General features: G+C 41.6%; 2 protein-coding genes across 10 annotated transcripts in view; one reads left to right on the forward strand and one right to left on the reverse strand.

Moving 5' to 3' along the window:
* The window catches only part of pus7 (pseudouridine synthase 7), an 8,783-nt gene extending 1,535 nt beyond the window's left edge, over window positions 1-7,248 (reverse strand). The window contains exons 1-14 of one of the 3 annotated variants that reach the window (XM_020624974.1): window positions 6,933-7,248; window positions 6,642-6,745; window positions 5,399-5,698; window positions 5,211-5,295; window positions 4,768-4,884; window positions 4,529-4,673; window positions 3,527-3,638; window positions 3,310-3,387; window positions 3,007-3,135; window positions 2,264-2,389; window positions 2,102-2,163; window positions 1,839-1,999; window positions 1,053-1,179; window positions 448-549 (exon numbers count right to left, since the gene is read on the reverse strand). In XM_020624974.1, the coding sequence (XP_020480630.1) occupies window positions 448-549; window positions 1,053-1,179; window positions 1,839-1,999; window positions 2,102-2,163; window positions 2,264-2,389; window positions 3,007-3,135; window positions 3,310-3,387; window positions 3,527-3,638; window positions 4,529-4,673; window positions 4,768-4,884; window positions 5,211-5,295; window positions 5,399-5,688 (1,534 nt within the window). In that variant the 5' untranslated portion in view covers window positions 5,689-5,698; window positions 6,642-6,745; window positions 6,933-7,248. The remainder of the gene's footprint in view (window positions 1-447; window positions 550-1,052; window positions 1,180-1,838; window positions 2,000-2,101; window positions 2,164-2,263; window positions 2,390-3,006; window positions 3,136-3,309; window positions 3,388-3,526; window positions 3,639-4,528; window positions 4,674-4,767; window positions 4,885-5,210; window positions 5,296-5,398; window positions 5,699-6,641; window positions 6,746-6,932) is intronic. The other 2 variants (XM_020624957.1, XM_020624967.1) reach the window with 2 other exon arrangements.
* A 2,345-nt stretch (window positions 7,249-9,593) lies between these two features.
* The window catches only part of srpk2 (SRSF protein kinase 2), a 51,768-nt gene continuing 38,161 nt past the window's right edge, over window positions 9,594-23,200 (forward strand). For 3 of the 7 annotated variants that reach the window (XM_020622994.1, XM_020622984.1, XM_020623003.1), the window contains exons 1-2: window positions 9,596-9,925; window positions 10,174-10,240. In XM_020622994.1, coding sequence (XP_020478650.1) covers window positions 9,910-9,925; window positions 10,174-10,240 — 83 coding nt within the window. In that variant the 5' untranslated portion in view covers window positions 9,596-9,909. Of the gene's footprint in view, window positions 9,926-10,173; window positions 10,241-23,200 lie in introns of all 7 variants that reach the window. The other 4 variants (XM_020622962.1, XM_020622970.1, XM_020623011.1 and 1 more) reach the window with 2 other exon arrangements.

Consider the following 23,200-nt stretch of genomic DNA (forward strand, 5'->3'; position numbering starts at 1 on the left):
GCCAGAACACTGCCGTAGGAAGGCGCCCAGGAGACATCCGAAACAGATGCCCGAGCCACCTCAGCTGGCTCCTCTCGATGTGGAGGAGCAGCGGTTCTACTCTGAGCTCCTCCCGGGTGACCGAGCTCCTCACCCTATCTCTAAGGGTGCGCCCGGCCGCCCTGCGGAGAAAGCTCATTTCGGCCGCCTGTATCTGGGATCTTGCCCTTTCGGGCAATTTTGATTTTAATTTTATTCATTCATTCCGTTTTGTCATGTTAATATGTATCCATTTAAGCTGACATAGTTTAAAAAGCCCTTTCTTGCATGTATATAACAAAGGAAGGAAAAGGTGCGACTATTTCTACATAGATCAGTGTTAAAACTACCCCATGTTATATTTTACAGCTATCCTTTTGTGTAACATGCAAATAAATAACCACTAAATCACTCAAGGTCACTTCTTACCATGGTGAGTCGGGTAGATAACGTCAAAGCCGGGAAGTGGCATCACAATGTCATGGATGGAGCGACTCTCAGCCTCCTCTGCAGACAGTATTTGTGCTGCGGCTTCATGGACATATCAGAGAGGACATCAGCAGGCAGCATTTTCTCCATAACATCATGAGACTGAAAATGCTGTTACAGTGACATGTTTAAGAGGTGCTCACAGCGGATATCCCATGACATTACATGCATTTTACTTGACCTCATATGTCTGAATCAGTTAAATGACACTGCTTATCAGTTGAAAGCTGTGAAACTCTTCTATAAACCTAATTTGGATAGTAGCACATTGACAGAGGATTGATACCTCTCTCATGTCTGTGAAATACGGAGCAGATCTTTAGCCTAGCTTAGCTAGCCTGGATCTTTCTGAAAGCAACTAACTCCACATACCAACACCTGCAAACCTCACTAATCATGTTAAAAGTCTTGTTTGAAACAACTCGAGTGCAAAAACTACCAGATGCAATTTTCCTGGATAAGAAAGCAAATAAGCATGTTTCTTAAAATATCAAACTTTTCCTTTAAATATTCAATATCTTCTAGCTGAAAGAAAAGGTACTAACCTCCTCTGAGCACCAGGTCCCCTTCCACAGCCTTCAAACCAAAGGCTTCAATTCTGCGGCTCACCATGGAGTTCCATACCATGCTCTGGTAACTATGGATGTACATCAGACGGTTGTTACGGGGGATCTGGAAAAAAGAGCAAACAGTCATAGCTAAATGCATCAACTCATTAGGGGTTTACTAAATAGTCCATTTACAACTAACATCTTGAATTGAAAGAGCATCATTTATAGGTCTTGAAGAGTATGTGAAAAAAGTTGTATGATGTCAGAAGACTACAGGTTTGAAAACTTAATAAAAAAAAAAAAAAAAGGGGGAGAAGTGAGCTTACCACGCCTCTGTAGCCCACTTGTCATCTCTACCCGAGGCTACAATAGCCACTACTAGCATAACACACTTGAATGTCTGACTGAACTGTTAGCTGTTAAGTTGTATTGTGGGTCATACAGGCACCAGGTTATGAAAAGGGGCAAGAATACATGGAACAAAAAAACTACTATACATTTCTGCATCAATTTCCATCCTTAAAAAACCTGTTTGTTGTGAGTCCGATAATGTTATAAGAGCGCAACGTTAAATCTCTGCAGTAATCTTAATACAGTTACATATTTACACCTGAATCTGTACAATAATTCAGAACCTGAATCGGTCTAATAATCATACTTTGGGCTTGGTTGTAACAACACTTAAACTGGCTGCAGAGGAACAGAGCATTACTTGTTTTGTACAAAGTTATGTTCTTATCCTCACTTTCAACTGGGCAACATTATTAACTGAAAACCAACCAGTCCAAAGGCAGTGACAATGTTCTTCTTGCCATACATAGCCAGGCCTCGTAGCAGCTGCCCCTCCACACAGCGCTTGTTGGGCAGCTTCTTCAGAGCTGCCTCTGGGTCCCGATTCTTTGCCCACTCCTCCCTGCAGCGGACCACATATTCTTTCTCTGCTGTGGGAAGCGATAAAGATGGAAGAAAAAAAAAATTCATGAGGTTCTACTGAACTGCTTTACAGATGGAACAAAAGAAGTCTGAACATGCTAGTTTATTACCTCCGGGCCGAGGTTTCAGAATCAAATCCACCACCTCATTCCAATCGTTTTTTAAGATGGCCCTGTCTCAAACAATAAAAGAAACTACACTTGAGTTTACAGTCATGTCATATATACCATGCCGTGGTTTATACCATCCTGATCTCCATATTGTGACCTTACCTGCCAACTTGGTGTGTAGGCACAGCTGTGGTGCCAAAGCGCTGCATGCCGTAATAGTTGATGAAGCCTGTCTGCTTGAGGGATGTCATGGCCCGGTGGACCTGCTCATCTGTTCCTGAGATGTTCCTGATATACGCATATATTAACAAATAAAATGGGGTGCATAACAGCAACAGTGATGACAAGACCAGACACCTAAAGCTATTTCAAGAGAGGACATGCAGTGTTTTATAAAAATGAAGGCTGAAATTAAAATTAAGAGGGGAAAAAGACATTAAAAAAAAAAACTTTCAAATTTAAATGCCTCCAAGACAGATGTTCATAAATGAGTATTCTCATACATGTTGAGTTCTGTTAAGTCCATTTTGATGGTAATGATTACGACTCGTGATTGTGGTGACTAGAATACGCACAAATTGAAACATGATCCTGCAATTTAATCAGGGAGTCAGATTAAATTCTTGGAGTATTAAAAGATTTGTCCATGGTGACCTTTATTATTTTATGCAGAGTGCACAATCTTGAAAACCAGAAATCCGTCATCATGGCCAACTCTAAGCTACGACTGAGCTTTTTTCTGTGTCCTATGTTCTCACCACCTGGCAAACCAGTGATTTTCGCAAATAGAGAAATTTTTCTATACATCAAGTATTTGGATTCTGCCTGGAGTTTACAGCTAACCGGCATCCATTAAAAAATAAAATCACAGGAATTGGGTAAAATGCACAGTCACATCTGCTGACCTGATGACCACAGTGAAGTGATTGCCCTGCAGCTCCCCCAGCTTTAGAGGATGGTTTTTATAGCAAAAGTTTCCCAGCTTAAGGTTCATGAGGCACTTGTTCAGGTGAGCCAATCTCTCCGCTGTGATCCTGAGTGGACACAGGAAAGGGGTTCTTTAATTACCAAATTTCTGCAACAAGCTCAAACACTAACGATTACCTGCCTTTTATCAGCTGAAACATTTTTACTATTATCATGGAAAGACTGAAAATTAAATCACACTAATGGATGTAGTGAATTTGCTTATAGCTTCACACACTCACTTTAGCACAGCAATCTCCTGCACAGTGATGGCCCTCTTGTCCTTGGTTCCCATGTAGGAAAACATGTTGGGTCTGACCCTAGAAGAACACACATGATTATACACGTGACAGTTTATAACTACAAGCGTTTCAGTGGACACTGACAGTTAATCTGCACATTTCATTAATAAATGATTGTTTTTTTCCCCAAAGCAAATGAGAAGCATTGGAGTCAGACCTGAGGAACTTTGAAAGCACATTGATGGCATCCATGGTATCCTTGTTCTCCTTGTACAGGACAAAGTGGCAGAAACTGCCACGAGTTTTGGGCCAGAAGTGTTTCCTTGGAGCTTTTATGGACACAGAAAAAAAAAAGGCTGAGCTGAAATATGAAGAAATGTTGAGCTAAATATTCACATTCAAAATATAAACCACTTTAGGAATTACAGGTACAGATTTACACACTTTGCATGTCTACCTATACAGAAAATGTCTTTGCATCAAAAAGCTTTTTTTTGTGTTTGTTTTTGTTTTTTTAATCAAGCTAATTTTGACTCACATATTCAATCCCTGCTTTGCAAGAAGGAATGGAAGTAGGTTTAACCGTAATTTTAATATTAAAAAGCACTGGGTACTTGTAGTTCTTGACACCTCCATGTACGTAAATTTTAAATCACTTCCTCTGTGCTGCATGGAGAACAGGTTCTTACCTGCAGTGGTTCTGACCTCTATCCACCAGAGAAAAGCAAAAGGAGGATAGAATAAGGTTACTAAAAAGCGATTCTTATGGACTGTCGGGTGAGTTGTCGGGGTGAGATCTCATGCACAGGCCTGAGAGTGGAGCGTGGTGAGTAACACGAGTGCAGTATTTGTTTTCAAGTCGCCATTATACTGTCTCTGCTTTCCTTACCTTTTACAGCGTTAATTGTGACCAAACCAAGTTATAATCTTGCTCGGAATTATAAGGCTACTTCATAACCAAAATTTGCTCATTTAAAAACACCTATGAGCAGAATCATGAAGGTGTATTGACCATGCATACTGTATGTGCAAGTGCATGCATCATGTTTGACTGCTCTGTAAATCAGATGGGCCCACATGCATTGCAGCAAATTAAGCTGAAGATGTAGACATAAAAAGGACATGCAATGAAGCCTTTATTTGATCATTAATTTACTGGCTAAGAATTCTGTTCAGACATTTAAAGACTGAGATCTGTTTCTGTCTCCTCTCCACATACCTGCTAGAGCTTTCTTCCCGGCAGCATGATACGCCACTATGAACTTGTGACCGTCTTTCTCTTCCGTCTTTGTCTCCAGACCAGGAAACTGAACCTTGATGGCTCTGTGGACCAGTGTCCGTTTCTCTTTTGTATCATCCACCACCTACAGATGTTAAAGGAAGAAGTAAGGACATTATGTAAAATTCTAAATGAAGTTTAAGTGGCATCATTAACTGGTACAAAAACTGTAATCTCACTTCAATGGAGACATTGCCCTCTTTATTCTTGAATAGCTGCAGCTCCTCCAGCTGCTTTTTCTGCTCTTCAGTCAGCACATCGGATTCTTGTGGCTGCTGCTCTGCCTCATGGACTTCCTGACATAGAAGAATCACAAAACAAAAACCCAAGAAAGCATCATCTGATTTGATCCAGGGCGGGAGAAAACATATGACGGGTTTGTTTTAATATTGGTTTTGCTAATCCTAGTACCAATATCACATAACACAATTTTTATCTCTAGGTGAACAAGTTTACAATAAAAAAAATGTATCTGTGACTACGTTTGGCAAGAAATAATACCACATTTTAAATTCTGTATTTCCTTTCAGTCAACTTATGCAATGAGCCAAGTTAGTGAAATCTTCAAATGAATAATAAAGAGAAGGGACCCTGGTGATTGAAGTTCAATCCAGTATCTTACCTCACTCTCCACAGGGACAGAGAGGTCATCTAAATGTACTACCTTGCCCTGTTTGTTGATTTCATGCACCACAAAATCTGAATATCTGTGGGAGAAAAAAACACAAGAGAAACCATCTGTTAACCAGTCCAAACAAAATCATTTTGAGGCGAGTTATGAAGATTCTTTAGTGACCCTTGACAACGAACCTTTCCTTCAGGATTCCTGAGAAGCCCTCATGGTCACTGACATACTTCAGAATGCCCACATCCAACTCAGTGAGGCCGTGCTTCATCATATCAGCAAAGGTGTCACCATCCTCCTCTTCATCACACGCTTCCCCCTCAGGCTCCTCCTCATCTTGGTGTGGAGCACCTCCATTCTTGTGATCGCTCTCAACTCTTGGTTTCTTTGAGGGTGTGCTTTCCTCTTCATCCTCTGGACAGCCTCTCTTCTCCCCGACTTGGATAGAGGCCGGCGTAGGCTCAGATTCAGCCATCAGCACCAAGCTGGGAAAACAGGTTCACAAAAAAAAATTAAATCATGTTGTAAGGGACACTACAATTTTACACATTTAGTTTATTTGTCCTCTGTTTATTTGTTCCATGATAGACTAGTGGTTAGGGAGCAGCACACTTTCCTCTGCTAGTCAGGGTTGCATCAGGAAGGGCATCCGGCATAAAACACATGCCAAATGTGGCAACCATAACGAGAAAAAGCCAAAAGTGACAGTTTATTTGTCCTCTGGAGTTCATCTACTATCAAATGAAACATGGTATAATTACTTTTGAGAAAATAAACCTGGTAATGTCATCAAGGTTATCTTTGGACAACCCTATTTTATAATAAACATTGTGAAGCCTTGTTGTCTTTACTGGCTAATTGTGGGGAGCTGATAGAACATAAGGGGAAGTACAGCGAAGGATGAGTTGCATCATTAGACATGAAGGAATCTGGAATTTGGCTGACTGAATTAAGCCTGGTACTATTATTGCATTTTTTGCTACGCTGGTTTGTTGGTAGTATGATGCCGCCTGCTCACCAGGACCAGATTTGTTCTGCTATTACATCAAGGCCTTAGACTTTATTGGTATACAATTTACATGCATTAGTATATGTTTTATATTACATAAAATAAGACAGGGACGAAATTTTGGAATACATTGGCTTCAGACGCACTGATTCTGACTTTTTCCCCAACTCTCCCAATTATGTGGAAGGGCAAGACTACTGGAGCACTCGTTTGACACAAACCCATTATGTTAGAACAGAACAAATTGGCATTTTGTTATGTTGCACCATACTAACTGGTGACAAACTAAAGCTGCTGTACTTTCATCTAGGCAGTAACCCAAAGCCACTGCCCTTTAGTGAGGTCATAGCTATTATACACTGCAGTGTGGGCAAACAGAGGTGACAACAGTAGCCTAGAGAACAATGCTACTGACTTACTGTTTGTGGAGGTGAGGTTGTAAAAGACCGACGTGGAAGTTGACAAACACGTCTTGCTTTCTAGCTGCAAAACACTTGCGGGCACTTCTTAATTCGACCAGGCACTAAAAAATAAAATGAACATTTTGCTGCTTATCTAAAAGTTAGCAAAGCCGCTAGCGCATCGCAGTGTCACCAGCTACGTTAACCAACATCGTTGGCTAATGCTAACGTGGGCTATCAGCAAAGCTATGCTAAAGTCTCTGTGTAAAAGCAAAAACAACGTTATTTCAACGAGAAATTCTGCTTTACCTTAGCTCTGTGTGGTGATAGTCAGATGAGTGTGAGAGAAAGCACCAGCTTTGCTCACATGTGTGTATCCCCGCCGGAAACAGATCCTACGGCTAAAACCATCCTGCTGCAAACGTTAGTTTGCTCTCAGATTGGGCTTTATATAGGAAAGAAAGGACAACTCGACAGCTAAAACCGCCTCGTTCATCTTCTTTCTTGGTGTTTCGTGATGGTTGGCAAACATCGAAATGGTGCATTATCGCTGCCTCATAAAAGTGTCACATAAGTCTTTACGCGTGTGCCTTTCTTCTGCAACAACACTGCGTTTGTTGTAGCGCCCATGGCCTGATTTACGTCCTACGGGGCCTCAGGGCAACATTTTTGTTGTTCTCGTACTGCCATCTACAGAGTGCTGTATTACACTCTAGTACCATGATGCTTAAATAAACTGTGCATGATAAGCTAAGATCTTTCTGCATTTTTTGTCATTGTACATTTCACTCTCTGTCACCATTTTATTAGGTAGTCTCTATAGCTATAGCAAAAACTAATGTGTCAAGACCATTTCGATTACTTCTAGTGACAAATGTGTTCCTAGGTGCAGTTTTAATGGATGCTTTTTGGATTTCAGATTTACTGGGCTTAAATAATTATCATACATTTGTCAAGTAAGTCATATGTGTCTGTTAGAGAACTGTATAAACACCACCACTGCACCAGGAGCAGTTGGGTCTGGACTAATAATTTCATATTATTAATGACATTCGATGCTGTTTCTCATTGGAAGCAGTAGTTACAAAGGTCCTGGGCACCATGAATAATTAAAATTGACAGCAGATATAACATCAAAATCTACCACAAACCAGAAAGTAGGCTGTAGACAGCAATACAAAAACACACATCTAACACTATAAATAGTGCTGAAGCAGAATCCTGGGCTTGCTACCAAGTTTTTGTACTGATACAACACATAGATTCTGTGTGGAAGTGTAGCATCGTTGAGGAGGATGATATTAAATTCGCTGCTTAACTAGGCCTACTTACCTTTAACCTACAGGCTATAATCCCTACATGCGAGCAAACAGTAGCTCATTTTTATTTGTCAAACGAAATCAAAACTAATCCAAACTTTCACTTGTCCGTTCATCAAAAGTTTCCACCTGTACTCCCAACCATCAGCATTGCAGTTCATAATCAGCACACTGAAGCCCCAAGAACAATAATATGTTTCAGGATTCACATGCTCTACTATGTCAATATGTTTCAGGATTCACATGCTCTACTTTGCATACATTCTCCTGTGACTTTATCCAAACAACAAGAAAGAAATGGGGGAACATGTTTTAAGTGAAACACTAAATAGCCTGGTATTTTTATGATACCTCATTATATGGAGTACAAGTAAAAGTACATCAGTTTTAGTTTCAAGAAGTATCCAGAGTAAACATACAGTACTATTCATTCATGTTATATTTTCAATTTTAGAACAAAATGGCCTAGCGTGAAATTATTTACAGTACATATGAATCTCCACTAGAGAGAGAGAAAGTATTCAAATTTCTCAGCATTTGGTTTGATGAACAACTCACTTCAACATTTATAACAAAAATAGTAGAAACATATGAGATGGTGTTAAATGTTATGAGAAGCCTGGTTGGATGTGACTGGGGAGCAGAAAGAGTGACCATACATGTAATGTTTCAAGCAATAATGATCTCTGTGGTTGATTGTGAGTGTTCTGTCTATGGCTCTGCTGCTATGACAGCTTGAGAAATTAGATGTTTTGCAGGCAAGAACAAAAATATATATTTTTTATAACTTTATAACTCAGTGGGGCAGGAAGTTGGGAATGGAGTATGGGAATAGGGAAAAACAAATAGGCTGGTCGTTGATCCCCTTTTGCAGAGCTGGCCCGAGGCATAAGGAAACTGAAAGCCTGCTTAGAGCCCCTGTGGCCGCCAGAGGGCCCCCAAGAGCCCTTGAAATGTCCCACAAGAGAGTTTGGTTATGCGTATGCACACTAATGGCTGTTAACTACATTTTGATGCAAGCACCGTCTGTCAAACCCTAACGTTAGGTTACTTGGGAAATGCAGCAAAAATAACGTCACAAAAAAGGCATATCCCCCTCGAGCAGAGAAAAGAAAGGATGATAATTACTAATTGTCAACTTGTTTATTTTGTTACTTTTCAGTAAAGCACACTCATGCCACTTAGTACCACGCCTGTGAGAATTACAGGAAAGCAAAAGTCTTAAACATAAAGTTGGGAATGATAAATCAGGGGATATTATTACCAGATAAACACATTTTTAGCCAATTAATCTTAAATACACTTGATAGCTTGAACGTCTAATACATTAAAACCCCCTTCTGCATGTTGTCTAATAAGAGTTTTCCTGCTTTTATACTCTGTTTTACGTTTCTAAATGAATTTAAACAAGAGCGAGTCAATAGCTGCACACGTAGATCAACACAGACAGATACACCAATGTGGACAAGCCTTCTCCTTCAGACAGCAAAACACGACGTAAAATTGTAAGGTCTCTTTGCAACCAGCTGTTAAAATAGATTTAGGTTTTTCAATTTTGGAGTGAAGTTGAAAAAAATTCAAGTTACAACTTGTTTGCTTTTTATTCCATATACTAAGTCATTATCTCACACTTTTTTTTATTAACAGTGAGGACAGATGCAAGTGCAAATAGTTTGGAGGCATCTCTAACAACTGGCAGCTGAAGCTCATGTTGGAGGAATAAACATCATCGGCCACTTGTCTTAGAATTAGGACCAACCCTTAGATTGTCACCAACCCTAAAGACTGTGGTCCACGCAGGGCTACGTGCAAACGCACGATTCAAGCGACAGAGGGAGCGCGTGTCATCCGAAGGTAGAGAGGTTAGTGTGTGTGCGCGCGTGTGCGTGTGTGTCTGAGAGAGAGGGGCGAGTTTCCGGCTGCTGCCACCGAGCTGCCCGCTCCTGCTGAGGGGAAGAGGAGGAAACATGAGCTCCAGGAAAGGTACGTATCCCTCAGCCTCCAACTCGGCTATGCTGCCACACTTCTGGTTGCATTTAAAATGAAATGTGGCGGAAGTTTCGCGTGAAGAAATCCTACCAGGGCACGCTAAACGACGCTAAATGAGCCGTGCCAGCCAGCTTTAGAGCCTGATGGTGTGTTTGTTCTCTCTCCCCGTCCGTCACCCTGCACCCTTCCCCGGACTCGGACGTCGGTCATGCTCGTGGATAAACGTAACCTCGCCCCGGCAGTGATGGCCATCCAGGCCAGAAAGAGGAGGCCGAAGGGGAAGAAAGACAAAACGGGGCACCATCGGAGGTAAGCGGGGCGACGGTGGCTGAGGACTGCACGATATAGTGAGAGTGATAGTGGACGTGAAGTGTTTGGTTTGTTGACAACGCGTCTCTCTCCGTGTGACACCGGCGCTGCTCCCGGTGCGTCGGCAGTAAAGACTGTGCGCACATATGGCACAAGGCGTGTATTCTGATCCCCGCAGACGGGCTACTGTGGAGTATGGGAAGTTGCCATTTACGTTAGAGGACTCAGACTGGGTATCTGGACGATGGGGTCCCCACAGGTCTACTCGACTCCTAAAGGCTGTGTCTCAGCTTTGCAGCTGCCCTATCTTGCCTCTCCAGTGGCCTCCTGATTTTTGGACTAGGTGTTGCAAAATCTCAAAATGAGTTTTGCCAGCTCGTTCCCTTGCTCCCTTTGCATCATAACAAATAAAGAGTAAATCACTCCTTTTTATCACCAGCCTGTTTGGGAATCTCTCACATGCCGTTTGATTATGTAACTTTTCTCGAGTCTGTCAGAGCATTGTTTCTTGGTGTGCACGCCTCTGGTTTGGTTAGGAGGCGTGATTTCCCCGGCCAGAGTGCGTTCAGGCTGGCGTGTGAGCAGCGCAGTGGCTCTGTAAAGTACATGCGAATTGGAGTGGAGCTAGTGGGGGCTTACTTCATGGCATGATGCTATTGGATCGACGTCACTGGCAGCAGAAAAAGGCATCAATTAGGTGCGAATGGTGCGACCACCCCGAGGGGGTTGCTCGGTGCCAGCTGCTGGAATATACTGGAATTTGCAGACACCTGCACATTGAAATACAGCAAACAGATGTGTGCTAAAATGTCCACCCATAAATCCATATTCCCAGATTAGGCCTTAGCCTATACCATGCCATCAGTGGTGAAGCCATGCAACCTACTGTTTTAACCTGTTTTGGGACTATTTTCAGAGATGTCTCAAGTGGTCGCCCTGTTGTGTCCTGTTGTGCATGTGATCTTGCCTTGTGTCCAGTGTATTCTGGAAATAGAGTGACTTCAGAAAGTATTTAGACCCTTTTGAGGTCTTTGTTCTATGGGGTTTAAGTCTAGGCGTCAGCTGGGCTACTCAAGGACAGTAAGAGTTATCCTGGCTGTGCTTTGTCATGGTAAATGGTAAATGGACTGTATTTTATATAGCGCTTTCTCACAGTGTGTTGCACTGGCCAAAGCGCTTTACAGAAGATCATACACCATTCACCCATTCACACACAACATTCACACACCGATGACGACAGGCTGCCATGCACCGGCGCTAGTCAAGCCATGCTGAAAGGTGGTGAACTGTTGCCCCATTCTCAGATTGGGTGCACCCTGGAGCAGGTTTTTTCGAGGACATCTCTGTATTTGACTACATTGATCCTCCTCCCAGTTCTCAGGAGGAGACCCCCCCATGATGCTGCCACCACCATGCTTCAGTTGAGTTTGAGATGATCTCCATCTCTCTCTTGCTCTTGGTTTCCCTCTCCCTCCTACTGACATATAATAATAATAATAATAATAATAATAATAATAATAATGCACATGGTTGGGCATCCATCGGTCCATTCAGCCACCTGTTTTGAAACGCTTATCCAGATCAGGCTCACAATGCCATCAGTGCAAGCATACTCACCCACATAAAAACCATCTCTTGCTCTGTGATAGTTGACTTCTCTTACAAACGTACTCACTTTGAATCGGAGAACGCGTTCTTAAGGGTTGTGATCTGCTTTGATCCAGAGTCATGCCCAGCCTCTGCTTAGGGGCTACACATAGCTGAGACGGCTTTATGTTCAGAAACCACAATAAACACATACACTCATGCACTCGCTTCCACTACAAAGAGGCCTTCATATTCAGAGCATTATGTACTCAGGTGAACAGTGGTTAGACTGTATTAAGGTTAGATCTGCTAATATAAGCCGGGACAGATTCCCACGTTTGAACTCATTCATTCAGTGAAACCAACACATGAATACATACACACACATAAAAAAAATATCCTAGTGTTAAGAAGTGCCCTCGCCCTCTGACTGTGCGACATCTGTCCTGACCTCGTGCAGTGTGACCAACACATACACATGCTAACAAACACGGGGAGGAGAGATTTAACTAAAGCTTAGAACAAAGGATCATGGGGCCTTGATAAAGACTTTACTAGGATTACATGGAGACTTTTTTTAATATTGGTGATTACATTCGGTACAGTACACATGTATGTCTGGCTAGGGCCTAATTCACATGGGGCACCAGGGGATGTGCCCTCCCATGACAAAATGACAAATGGAAAATTGTCCCTCCCTAATATTTGTAATGACTAGTCGTTGCATTTGATGTTTGTCTGTCTGGATTATCTGACTTTTGTTCTGTCACTTGCCTTTTGTAAGCAGGGTCTGTAGCTGACACTAAACCGTGTTGCTGTAAACCATCCGTGTTATCAATGTGATGTTGGACAAAATGCACAAACACTTGGTGTGTACTGGATAATTTTGTGCACCGGAGTGCACGTTGCGTGTGGTGCACAGTCAGTATCAGAGAGAGAGAGAGAGAGAGAGAGAAATAACCTGTTTAGTGTTTCATCCTTTTCAACAAACATTCTCAGGTGTGAGTACATTTGGATCCTAACTGGGTGGACTACTGCCTGTTGGGTTATTTAATTTAAACAGCTGATGGCCTTGGCCTGAAGAGATGAAGTCTGAGCCTGTAATGCAGCTATAAATATATTCATGTATTGGCCTAAGTCCAAGCTCAGTAATAGTGGATACCTGCCAATATCAAGTCCGAATCAATAGTTATGTTCCTGCAGTAAATGTTGATTAAATGTTTATCTGACGCATCGAAATAACAGCCTAGCTTGCTAGTGGCCCTCTCCAGTTTTATTCATTAGCTTAGTTTACTGAAAGGTCAATAGGGCATGCAACAGGAGAACCTGATAACAAAGAAGCTACTTGATCCAAATATTGGAGGCCCTGTTTCAAAAATATTAATCGAATGAGATTAGGCAGCGTGTATTTGTAGATGCACTCAAACGATGATGGATTGGCAGTGGTTTATTTACTGAATCCCATTACTGTGTATTAAAGGACGATGGGTCAGTTGTTTTTTACTTGTCACACACTATCCCTAATCAGATACTTGCAGGAGTTGTGTCGCATCTCAGCGCTGGGTTTCACGATTTTCTCAGTTTCCCCTAGAGGGAAACGCGCATCACTTGTGAGGGACCACGTGCTCAGTGATGTACAATGCCATGCACAATGTTCCAGGCTGGGGCAGTGCCAACTAAATTCAAAGGCACTACTTGTGACTTATAAACACAGTTGTGCTTTGCTATTATTAGTTGGATTTGTCTACCAAAACAACACAATATAGTAGGTGAACTATTGAACTTTGAACAAAAGAAAAGCTCACACCACGTTCACACCAATACACCATCTCTTTTCATCATCCAGCCTTTGCATCTGTTGTAGTGCGATGTTTCGGTCATTGCCTGCAGATAGTAACCTGATCTTATCACTTTATTTTATCAGCAGATTTGTTGCTGTGTTGGTTGGTCTTGCTGATCCGGCTATTGTTTCTCTGTGTGTGACTCAGTCTGTGTGTGTGTGAGTGTAAGAGAGACGGCGGGTTGGAGTTGAGATGTTGAAAGATTACTGGTATTGACTCTTCAGAAAGCTCGTTTTACTAACATGGTCTCCACCCAAGGCCAAGCCATAGACTGTATATGGGCCAAACAATAAGAACAAAATCATCTGCGGTGTTGTGTATGCTTGGCAAACAAGTTGTTTGAATAACATACATTTAGCATTGTCTAATTCTCATTCCTACAGCCAGTCTACCAGTCATTGGCCATTACTGAAGATTTCTTGATTTATTTTCCTCTATAAAATGATGGAATATGGTGAAAAGTTCCCCTCACAGTTTCCTAAAGCAGAGGTCACATCTCCAAATAGACACTCCAAAACCCAAACATCCTCCGGGTTGAGAAGCTGGAATTGGTTAAGCATGTTGCCTGGAAAATGATTTTTAATTCATTATCAAAATGGCTAATGATTTATTGGCTAAGATTAAGGATTAATCCAAGGGTTTCCCCAGGTATTTAAGATGGCTTAGGCACTATTTATTTATTTGTATTTCTTTGTGTGTGTTTGTGGGTTGGGTATGTAAAATGATTTGAAGGAAAGTCCAACTTATTTATGTAATACCAACTAACTAGTAGCTTCCTTGACTAACATACAGTAGCTAATTCAGTATGTGTTAGATACTCTAGTAGTTTCTTTACTTGTTTAAATAGGCTACATTCTGCTGTCTCCACTGTTACCATTCACAAGAATTACAAGCGTTACTCCCCAACACAGTTATATAGCCTATTTCATGTATTCTTTGTGGAGGCTAACCTTATCAATGGCTGTAATTACTGTCCACAGTTGATACAGAGCAATACCAGTCAGCTGTTTGATTAGCTTGGCGATGCTGACAATCACACAAGCGTTTATCCAGACACTGATCCCAGATCGGAGCGTGCAATTATAAATGTGTCTGCTTTTCATATTAGAAGATGACAGATCATTGGAGACGTTGATATGAATTGGCTCTGTGGATCAGCATACCAAACTGTGCTGGGGTGAAAGACATATAAAGCCACACAAGCATAATAGCATTCATTAGTCATAACCTTTCCAGACAGAGCACTACTGAGTCACAGTGTTAATGTTCTTTTTGGGATATATATCCGTCAGTCCTGACTGACTCCCCCGTTGTAACACTATAGAGCCTTCTGCATGAAATGAGCTGACTCTAACCTGGCTAATGTTTTCACACATTGCACTGTAAACTGCACTGATTATCTTTGGGGATTTTGCCCAGCTCATAGTCTTTGAGTAAAGATGAGAGCAGGGAGTCTGCTGAAGCACAAGGCAGAGATTATTCACAGGTATCAGGTAGCGAGCTGAACCTAGAGTCTGTCAATCATGAAATAGCTTGTCAAGGAATTCAATACATCCCACTAAGAGATTACATTTTAGTTAGTTTAGCTTGGCATTAAATATTGGAAACCAGGTGAAAACACTAGCCTGGCTCTATACAAATGTAACAGACCTACCACCACCTCTTCTCTGGTTCACCAACAGCAAACACCCACCCACCTTGTACAACCACCTCTTGCCATTTTTCCAGGATTTAAGTTATAACCAGTTGCTGGATCTAGCTTCATTTAAAATATGTGACCTCACGTCTGCCCCATTTTTGTGTACACGATGTGGCAGGAACACGATGAGGGAAATTCTTCCAATTAAATAGACTTTATCCTTTATCCATAAGTCTTCACTACCTACAGTGGGTACGGAAAGTATTCAGACCCCCTTAAATTTAGTATTTAGTAGAAGCACCCTTTTGAGCTAATACAGCCATGAGTCTTTTTGGGAATGATGCAACAAGTTTTTCACACCTGCATTTGGGGATCCTCTGCCATTCCTCCTTGCAGATCCTCTCCAGTTCTGTCAGGTTGGATGGTAAACGTTGGTCGTCATGTTTAACATGTCATTTTGCTTCAGTGGCATTTTGGTCTGTTTCACCCAGATAGATGAGTCGGTGTGAAAATGTGGGAAAGATGGTCAAAAATGTGATTTAATGTGCTTCTCTTAAAAGCAGTTGTAGGTTTGGTGGTTGAATAAAAATGGGAAGGAGAAAGCTGTGTGACCACACAAAGCAGTTTTGAGTTTTGAGATTCAGTAAATTTGCCACTTCCCCTTTTTTTAACTGTCTTCTTTTTTATGTGGTGTCAAATCTGTGAAAAAGAAAACATTTGTTTGTACATGACCCGGTTGTACTTTTCCTCAGATGCCTGGTAATATCTAACATCTTCAGAAGCCTGGACAGATGTGTGTAAACTGGAACTTGACTGGTTGGTGGAGGCATACAGTCATTGGCCCATATGTAAAATCAGCCTCTTGTTGTGATAAATGATCTTTTACTCAATGGTAAACAAGAGGTCCTGACTGACTCCCTCACTAATGAATTGTATTGATTCCCAGGGGAACACATGAGTCTAGCCATCTGTGGATGAAGATCAGTGCCCCGTGTCACCTTGGCCAGATGTTAGTGTTTAAGGAGTAAGGCATGATGGTCTTTTGACTAGTGCATAATGTATTGTAGATGTGAAGAAGCGAGATTCGATCTTTGGCATGCAGATTTGTTCTGCTCAGCCAATAATGCTTTCTTCATCAATACTGCAGCCTGGCTGGATTGAGCTGATGTTGGGCACTGAGGGCTGAGCATGTGAGCTGCATGTAGAGTGGGGGAGAGAGAGGGGGGGACGGACGGATGAGAAAAGGGGAGCAAAAACCAGTGAGAGGCATGCTAAAAGCTGGAGAAGTGGATCAAAATATAAAGAGAGAGTAAGAGGAAGGGCAGAGGAGAGAGGAGGAAAGTTTGCATGTGTGAGCATGTGCCTGACCAACTAATAGCAACAGGAAAGCCGGTGAAAGAGAGAGTGAGAAGGGAGAGCGGAGGGAGGGAATTAGTGGATGCCACAGTGTAGCTGAAGGCAGGAAATGAGACTTAGCAAAAACTGCTGTGTTGGCTGCACGGGGGAAAGCACAGAGACTGCTGAATGGTGAGCAGCTGAATGTAGAAGCAAACTGGAGAGCTCAGAATGTCCATTTACATACAGCATGCTACAGGTCTGTGGTTTGTGTTATGTTGTTCATCCAAAGTCACATCCTTTGAAATGTGTCATTACAAGTCAGACCTGCACTAAAACTATTTACACCGTTTAGTGCAAACAGGAGGAAATGTTTCCAGCCAGTCCAAAACAGTGAAATTGCACAAAAAATACTGAAAAAACATTTGTGTACATGTGTTATAGTTAATAAAAAAAATCTAATTTTATATGTATGCAATAAACTAAGATTTATGGATTTAGACTCCTGTTGTCAGAGAGATTGGCTATAACTCTCTCAAGTTATTTATTGTTAAATACTGAATTGTAATGATATTAGCTGCTTCCTCTGTGGTGTGTGAATGGGAATGATCCTCTCCCTGGTGGCCACAGTGCCAATATTTTTGCAGGCTGATACGATAATTGAATGTAGAAGTAGGGCACTCCAGTAGGTGTTGAAGTAGGAACTCCTGAAGAGAAGCTCCTGCTTTAAACTCACCTTTTCAACAGCCATTAGTGTTGGATGAGTGCTGGTGTTGTGAGCCACATCAGGTTGTCTCTAGACAGTAAGGGTGAAGTTGAGTGGTTCTTCATTTTATCTCTGACTCTGAACACTTATCAAGCCTGCCATTCCCATAATCTGTTGTTGTTACATGAACTGCCCCTTTAATCTTCTCTTCTAGTGGCTCAATTTCAGGGCTCACAGGCTGGATGTTTCCATTGGATTTTGCTCCTCTTTTCAAACTGCATTTTTGTCTGAGCTTGTTAAGGATTTTCCTCCTGCTTTACCAGAGCGTTAACAAGGAAAGCACAGGATCTGAGCAAATCTACCAAGTCAGTCAGACTGAATAAAGAGACAGAACAAGAGTGAATTAAAAGGGGGGATTCCCATGTTTAGAGTGTGTGTGTGTGATCCAAATAGGATTTGTTCAGTAAGGATAAGAAACAAGGATTTGTTCCCCTCATGTAATGCATCTGAAGCTGAGGTCAGTTCTACAGTTGCAGGCCAGTGGGTCATCTCATGAGGAGGAAGGGAAGACATTAATAGGGCATGTAATTCTGTGAGGGCTGGAGCTTATCACAGTCAGGGAGGTTGGAGTCTGTTCAGGGTCTCTCTACACTGCCACCTTCTGGCCAGTCGTGAAGGAGGAATTGCACTCATGCTGCATGCTGATGGTTGTTTTGTCAAGTTCTCAAATTTCTGCATTTTCCACCTTCAAAAATATTGTTTTACCCAAACCTTTCATAGTTTTCAAATAAAGTAGTCTGCTAATAACTGTTTTTAATTGGAGCCTGTGACAAATAAGCAGACAGGACAACACACCTACACACTGAAACTGAGATAGTGTTGGCAGATTTGTTTTCTCTTCTTAAGCATCATGTGTTGCCTTGTGGGTGTTTTTTCTCCTGGAAGTATCATGCAGTTGTGTTGTAATGAGAAGCCAGCAGCCAAAACATAGTCTATATTCTTTGATGAATCTCCCGAGTTATATATATTTTAGCTATAAACATTTCACAGCATTGAAAAGAGAATTAAAAATTTGGATGTTTTTAACATATTTGTTCATGTTGTGGCTTAGGAAGCATATAATTTTTTTGTAAATTCGAGCATCTCAGTTACGTAAATAAATCTTATAATGATTTTTCTCTTGACTTCAGGACAGGACCTCTGTCAGCCCTGATTAGTGTCTGCAGATCTGTCTCACATGCATACGACCACAACAGCCTCCATAAATTACAAAGGAGAGCCTCTATGTAGCATGAGAGTTGAACCCCAGAGCAACAGGGTCTGCAAATCACTCACTGCTGCTGCCTTCTTGATTTAACTGATGAATAGTAAAAGAACACTTTTTAGAGAGCTTGGTGACTTAATCAAACTCAAACAAATGAGAATGGCAAAATAGGACCTTGGAAAGTAAAGGGGAAATTACACCCTAATTGTTGTAATATTGCTGTTTCTCATCCTGTTTGGGTTTTCTTGTCTGTTTCACTATTCAGTTATGTCTTATATAGCATGATCATGCAGATGATGTAATGTCCAGCTGCTTTCATGGCTCCTTAGGTTAATAGCTTTTGCACAAAGTGAACTAACAGCATGTATTTAAAATAATTGCCCCCTTTAAAAAAACTCAAACCCAAAGCCCCATGGAAAATGCAGATAAGGTTTCAGTAAAAAATACTGTGATGATGAGATACCAAGATGCTGCTCATGATGTCATTGTGCTTTAATGGAACAGTGTGTTATACATCTAAACATTTCCCCCCTTCAGCTGACCAGCAGTCACAGATAATATTATGAATGCGGGTACGAGGGGGTAGAATCAATACTCATTCCTCTGGTATTGGATTGCTTGTGTCAGCTGTAATCACTGCTTCTCATGTTTGCAGTCTAGCCACAAGGTATTTGTTGGTCTTCCTATTTCTGCAGCACAATAAACCAGATCTCTGGAGAGAGTGTACATATACCTGATGTGTATATGTGTGTCCTTGCGTCCATACATCAGCTCCTTTCTATCAAGGCTGCTGCTGCCATAGTAAACACTGAGTAATTGGCCACATATGGTGACCATAGGCCTGCCATCTCTCTTCCCAGCTGCAAGGCATTTATCATAGTACTTTGTAGTTGTAGTGACAGAATGCTCATTGTTGCATGCCTCCTTATCTTGCATGGCAAGACTATTTACTCTGTCCCCCATGTGTTATGACAAAAGGGGAAAAGACACCTTGTCATTTTTCTGTCTATCCTTGTTTGGCCTGTCAAAGTGTTTTTTTTTTACTCATTGCAAGTGCCCTGTATGAATATATAGTAGCCTGTGTATGAATGTAAGAATGCATTGTGTGCAGTTTTGAGTTTCAGGGGTGTAGTTCTTATTCTGTCCAGCAGAGGGTAGACATGCCCCAGTTTTTGGTCACTGGTGAATGGATTCTGTGTAGGTAACATAGGTAACTTCAGCACTGACCACGTGTTTACCTGTTGAAACCAGTAGTGTTCAGATTCTGTTTGCTTTCCATGATGAATACTGCTACACTTCATTCATGTTAAATGCTTTTAAATAAAGAGTCCTTAAATTCAGGTTACCATGTAAGTCACTAGCCAGGTAGTTCACTCCCAGGAGAATGTTTAAACAGTTGACAAAAAGGAAAATCAGTCTTGTTTTAACCATACCTTTATCACTTTAGAAGTGGAGCTTTCCTCTCCCTCTTCATACATTATGCAGTACATTGATTGTATACCTGGACCTGCCCTGTCCTCCATTAGTGAGGTAAACAGACATTAAAAATCATGAAGTCAGGCATTTTATGGGTGAGATACCCAACCCCACGTGTGATAGAATCCATTTAAACATGTCAGTCTGGTGTAGCAGCTGAGGTCAGAGTGCAGGAAGAGACGGCAGGGGCTGCTCATTCCATTAAACACATACCACTTAGCTAATGAGCTACCCTCACTCAGAGAGGACCAGGTGGAGCTCTCTGGCTTTTAGTATGAGCTTTGACTAAACTGAATCTTTCCCTCTCCTTCCTCTGCTACCCCACTCTCCTCACCCACATACTGTACATGCACACACTTGCTTTAACTTGCAAAGTCATTAATGTGATTGGTGCTTTTCCCGCTGTGAAACTTCCCACTGTGAGAAAGGCCTAAAGACTCTGGACGAATTCTTTTCTGCATGAGGCTGGAGCCAATGTAAAATAATTACAGCTGTTTTCACAGGCTCCCTAATAGTAAGTTGACTGTGATAAGTAAAATTGGCATTGTCCTATTAAGATTATTTCTAGATTAGATATTATAATCCCATATTATGTCATATTATTGAAAAAGCACAGTGGGCCAGAAGGGATGAATTATAAAATAATGATGAGAGAAGCAGAGGTTGAGATATGCTGACTTGTATCCCCTTTATGAGTGACAATCCACAAACCTTGGCTTGTACACTTCTCATAAAGCAACCAGTTTTGAACTGGTAACAGCATTCACAGCAAACATCATTCAAGGTTATTAAACCCAAATTTTAATGGAAACATGGCAGCATGGTGGAGCGGTGGTTAGCACTGTCGCCTCATAGCAAGAAGGATCCAACTTCGTATTTTTGCTTCTTGTGTGTGTGTGTGTGTGTGTGTGTGTGTGTGTGTGAGATTTGTAGAGTCCCTATAGCGGACTGTGCTCCATATGGAAGACTGTAGCAGAGAACATCAGCTGATCTTCGGCAACTTGAGGCAATCACTCAGTTTGGACCCAGACACTAACACACCAAGTCACACCCTCAAAAACTATATACTATAAGACAAGTTACTTTTGTGTGTATGTGATCTTCTGTGTGTGTTTTTCCACTTGGGGGCAGTGCTTTCTCTGCAGACTGTGACAACAAGGCTGTAGACACAAAGCCCAGAATCACTAAGTATCTCTTCAATATACACATGATGCATTGTGTACCTACATTATGTGTCCGCTTGTCTGTATACTTGTGCTTTTCTGTGACTTCTGTCTGTCTCTTCAGGTTAGAATCAGGTTAAGGGTGGATGTTAGGATAAGAGTTTGGTTTAGGGATTTAGTTGGAATGGTAAAGGTTAGGGTAAGGGGATAGGGAATGCATTATGTCAGCGAGTGTCCTCTCAAAGATAGTTGTAAAAGTGTATGTGTTTGCCTATATAAACCCCTTCCCTCTCCCCAACATCCACCCGACAGTAAAGAGAAGTAGGCCACTTAAAGATAGCTCCCAGCAGCCTCAATACCAGCTCCCAAAATATATCCGCTCATGAGAGTCGTCATCTCTGTGCCTCCTCGTCTTCTTTTGCTCCTTTTCCTTTTGAAAATGAAATGAAAATCAGCCTTTGAATTTGTAAATTGATTGCCTTGGTGACATGTCCTGAGGTGTAGATATAGTGTGTGTGTGTGCGCGTGCGTGCACCTGTAAGTGTTTTTCCTTCAATTGTTCAGTTTTTGAAGGTCTTACGTCTCACTTGGAAGAGTTCAGTGAAGCAAGTTTAGGGCAGGTATATGTGCGCTTTGTCATTTTAAGGATTTGGGGAGTCCATTGTCACCCACGACCTCCCCAGTGCTCTGACTTACTGCAGAAATGTGTACTTAGAAAGCTATGCAGGAAAAGTAAATTAGCAGCCCACCAGGACTGAATGGATGTAACTGGAACAAAAGCATAAAATATCATATTGATACAGACAAAGAAATTGCATTTTAAGTGGATTGGCCTGTCTCTTTCAAAAATGGGGTCTTCCTGGGTCCTCCTCCAGGGAGTCCACTTTTATTCAGAAAGTGATGTGTGGTCAGGAGGTCATCTTTTGTCTGGTTTGGGTGAGGTGAGGTTGGCTACAGTGCCATGGACTGAAAAGCTCTTTTACTAATAATAGAAACTGTGATCACAGGAACATCAAGTTACTTGGAGATCATTATTTCCTCACACAACTCTCTTTTTTTTTTCTTGTCCATGTCCATGTAGTGCAGACAATGATAACAAACGTCACAATGACTACTTTTCTCCATTTAAACGAATGGCTGAACGACTGATTACAAGATTGAAGACACCTGTGATATTAATTTAAGACAATAGTTTGCTTGAAATATCACTGCAGTCCATTTATCTCCACTTCTGATATTTTGGTCCCGCCCATTTTAGAACATCTTTGTAGAATAAACCAGAATAAAAGCTCCTTCCACAGTGTCTTTGTTCTATTCTGTGGTAAACCAAAAGCATGGTAAGTATGCATAATTCAAGGAAGAACAGCACATTGTTTCAGTGAGATGTGAGGGTACCAAAACCTTTCAGTCATGTCTGTAATGAGACAAACAATAGCTGAAGGTTTGTATTTGTGACAGTTAATAAGGGGCGTACTACATCGTGCACTGTCTGTAGGTGTTGGCATTGGATGTAAATCTGACTTATTGAGACATCATGAATCAGAAACATCATGGACAGTTCAACCATTATATCCTGACACTCGTCACTGTTACTCTGGTGATACTGTATGTTCAGGCTGATGCAACTTGCTGCCGCGGCTCCCTCCACCACCCCCTCCTCCTCTTTATGTGCTGAGGTGTTTCAGTGTGGTTTATTGGGGAATTCATTCCAGAAGAATCCTTGTGGTTTCTTTAGTGTTTTTAGATACGGTTGTCTTACTTGCAGTTTCTGTCTTGATATACTTCAGTCCCCTTCCCCCACATTCCATGACCTCGATAAAACCAGTCATGGAAAATAAGCGAATAAAGTCAAGTGTGCCCTCTCATACTAGCTCAATATTCTTCCTGCTGTCTGGATGTGCAGGCTGAGGGCCAGGGTGTACTTTACCCCCCACTGGCCCACATCCACA

Source organism: Monopterus albus, unplaced genomic scaffold, assembly GCF_001952655.1.
Source record: "Monopterus albus unplaced genomic scaffold, M_albus_1.0 scaffold7.1, whole genome shotgun sequence".
Lineage (NCBI taxonomy): Eukaryota > Metazoa > Chordata > Actinopteri > Synbranchiformes > Synbranchidae > Monopterus > Monopterus albus.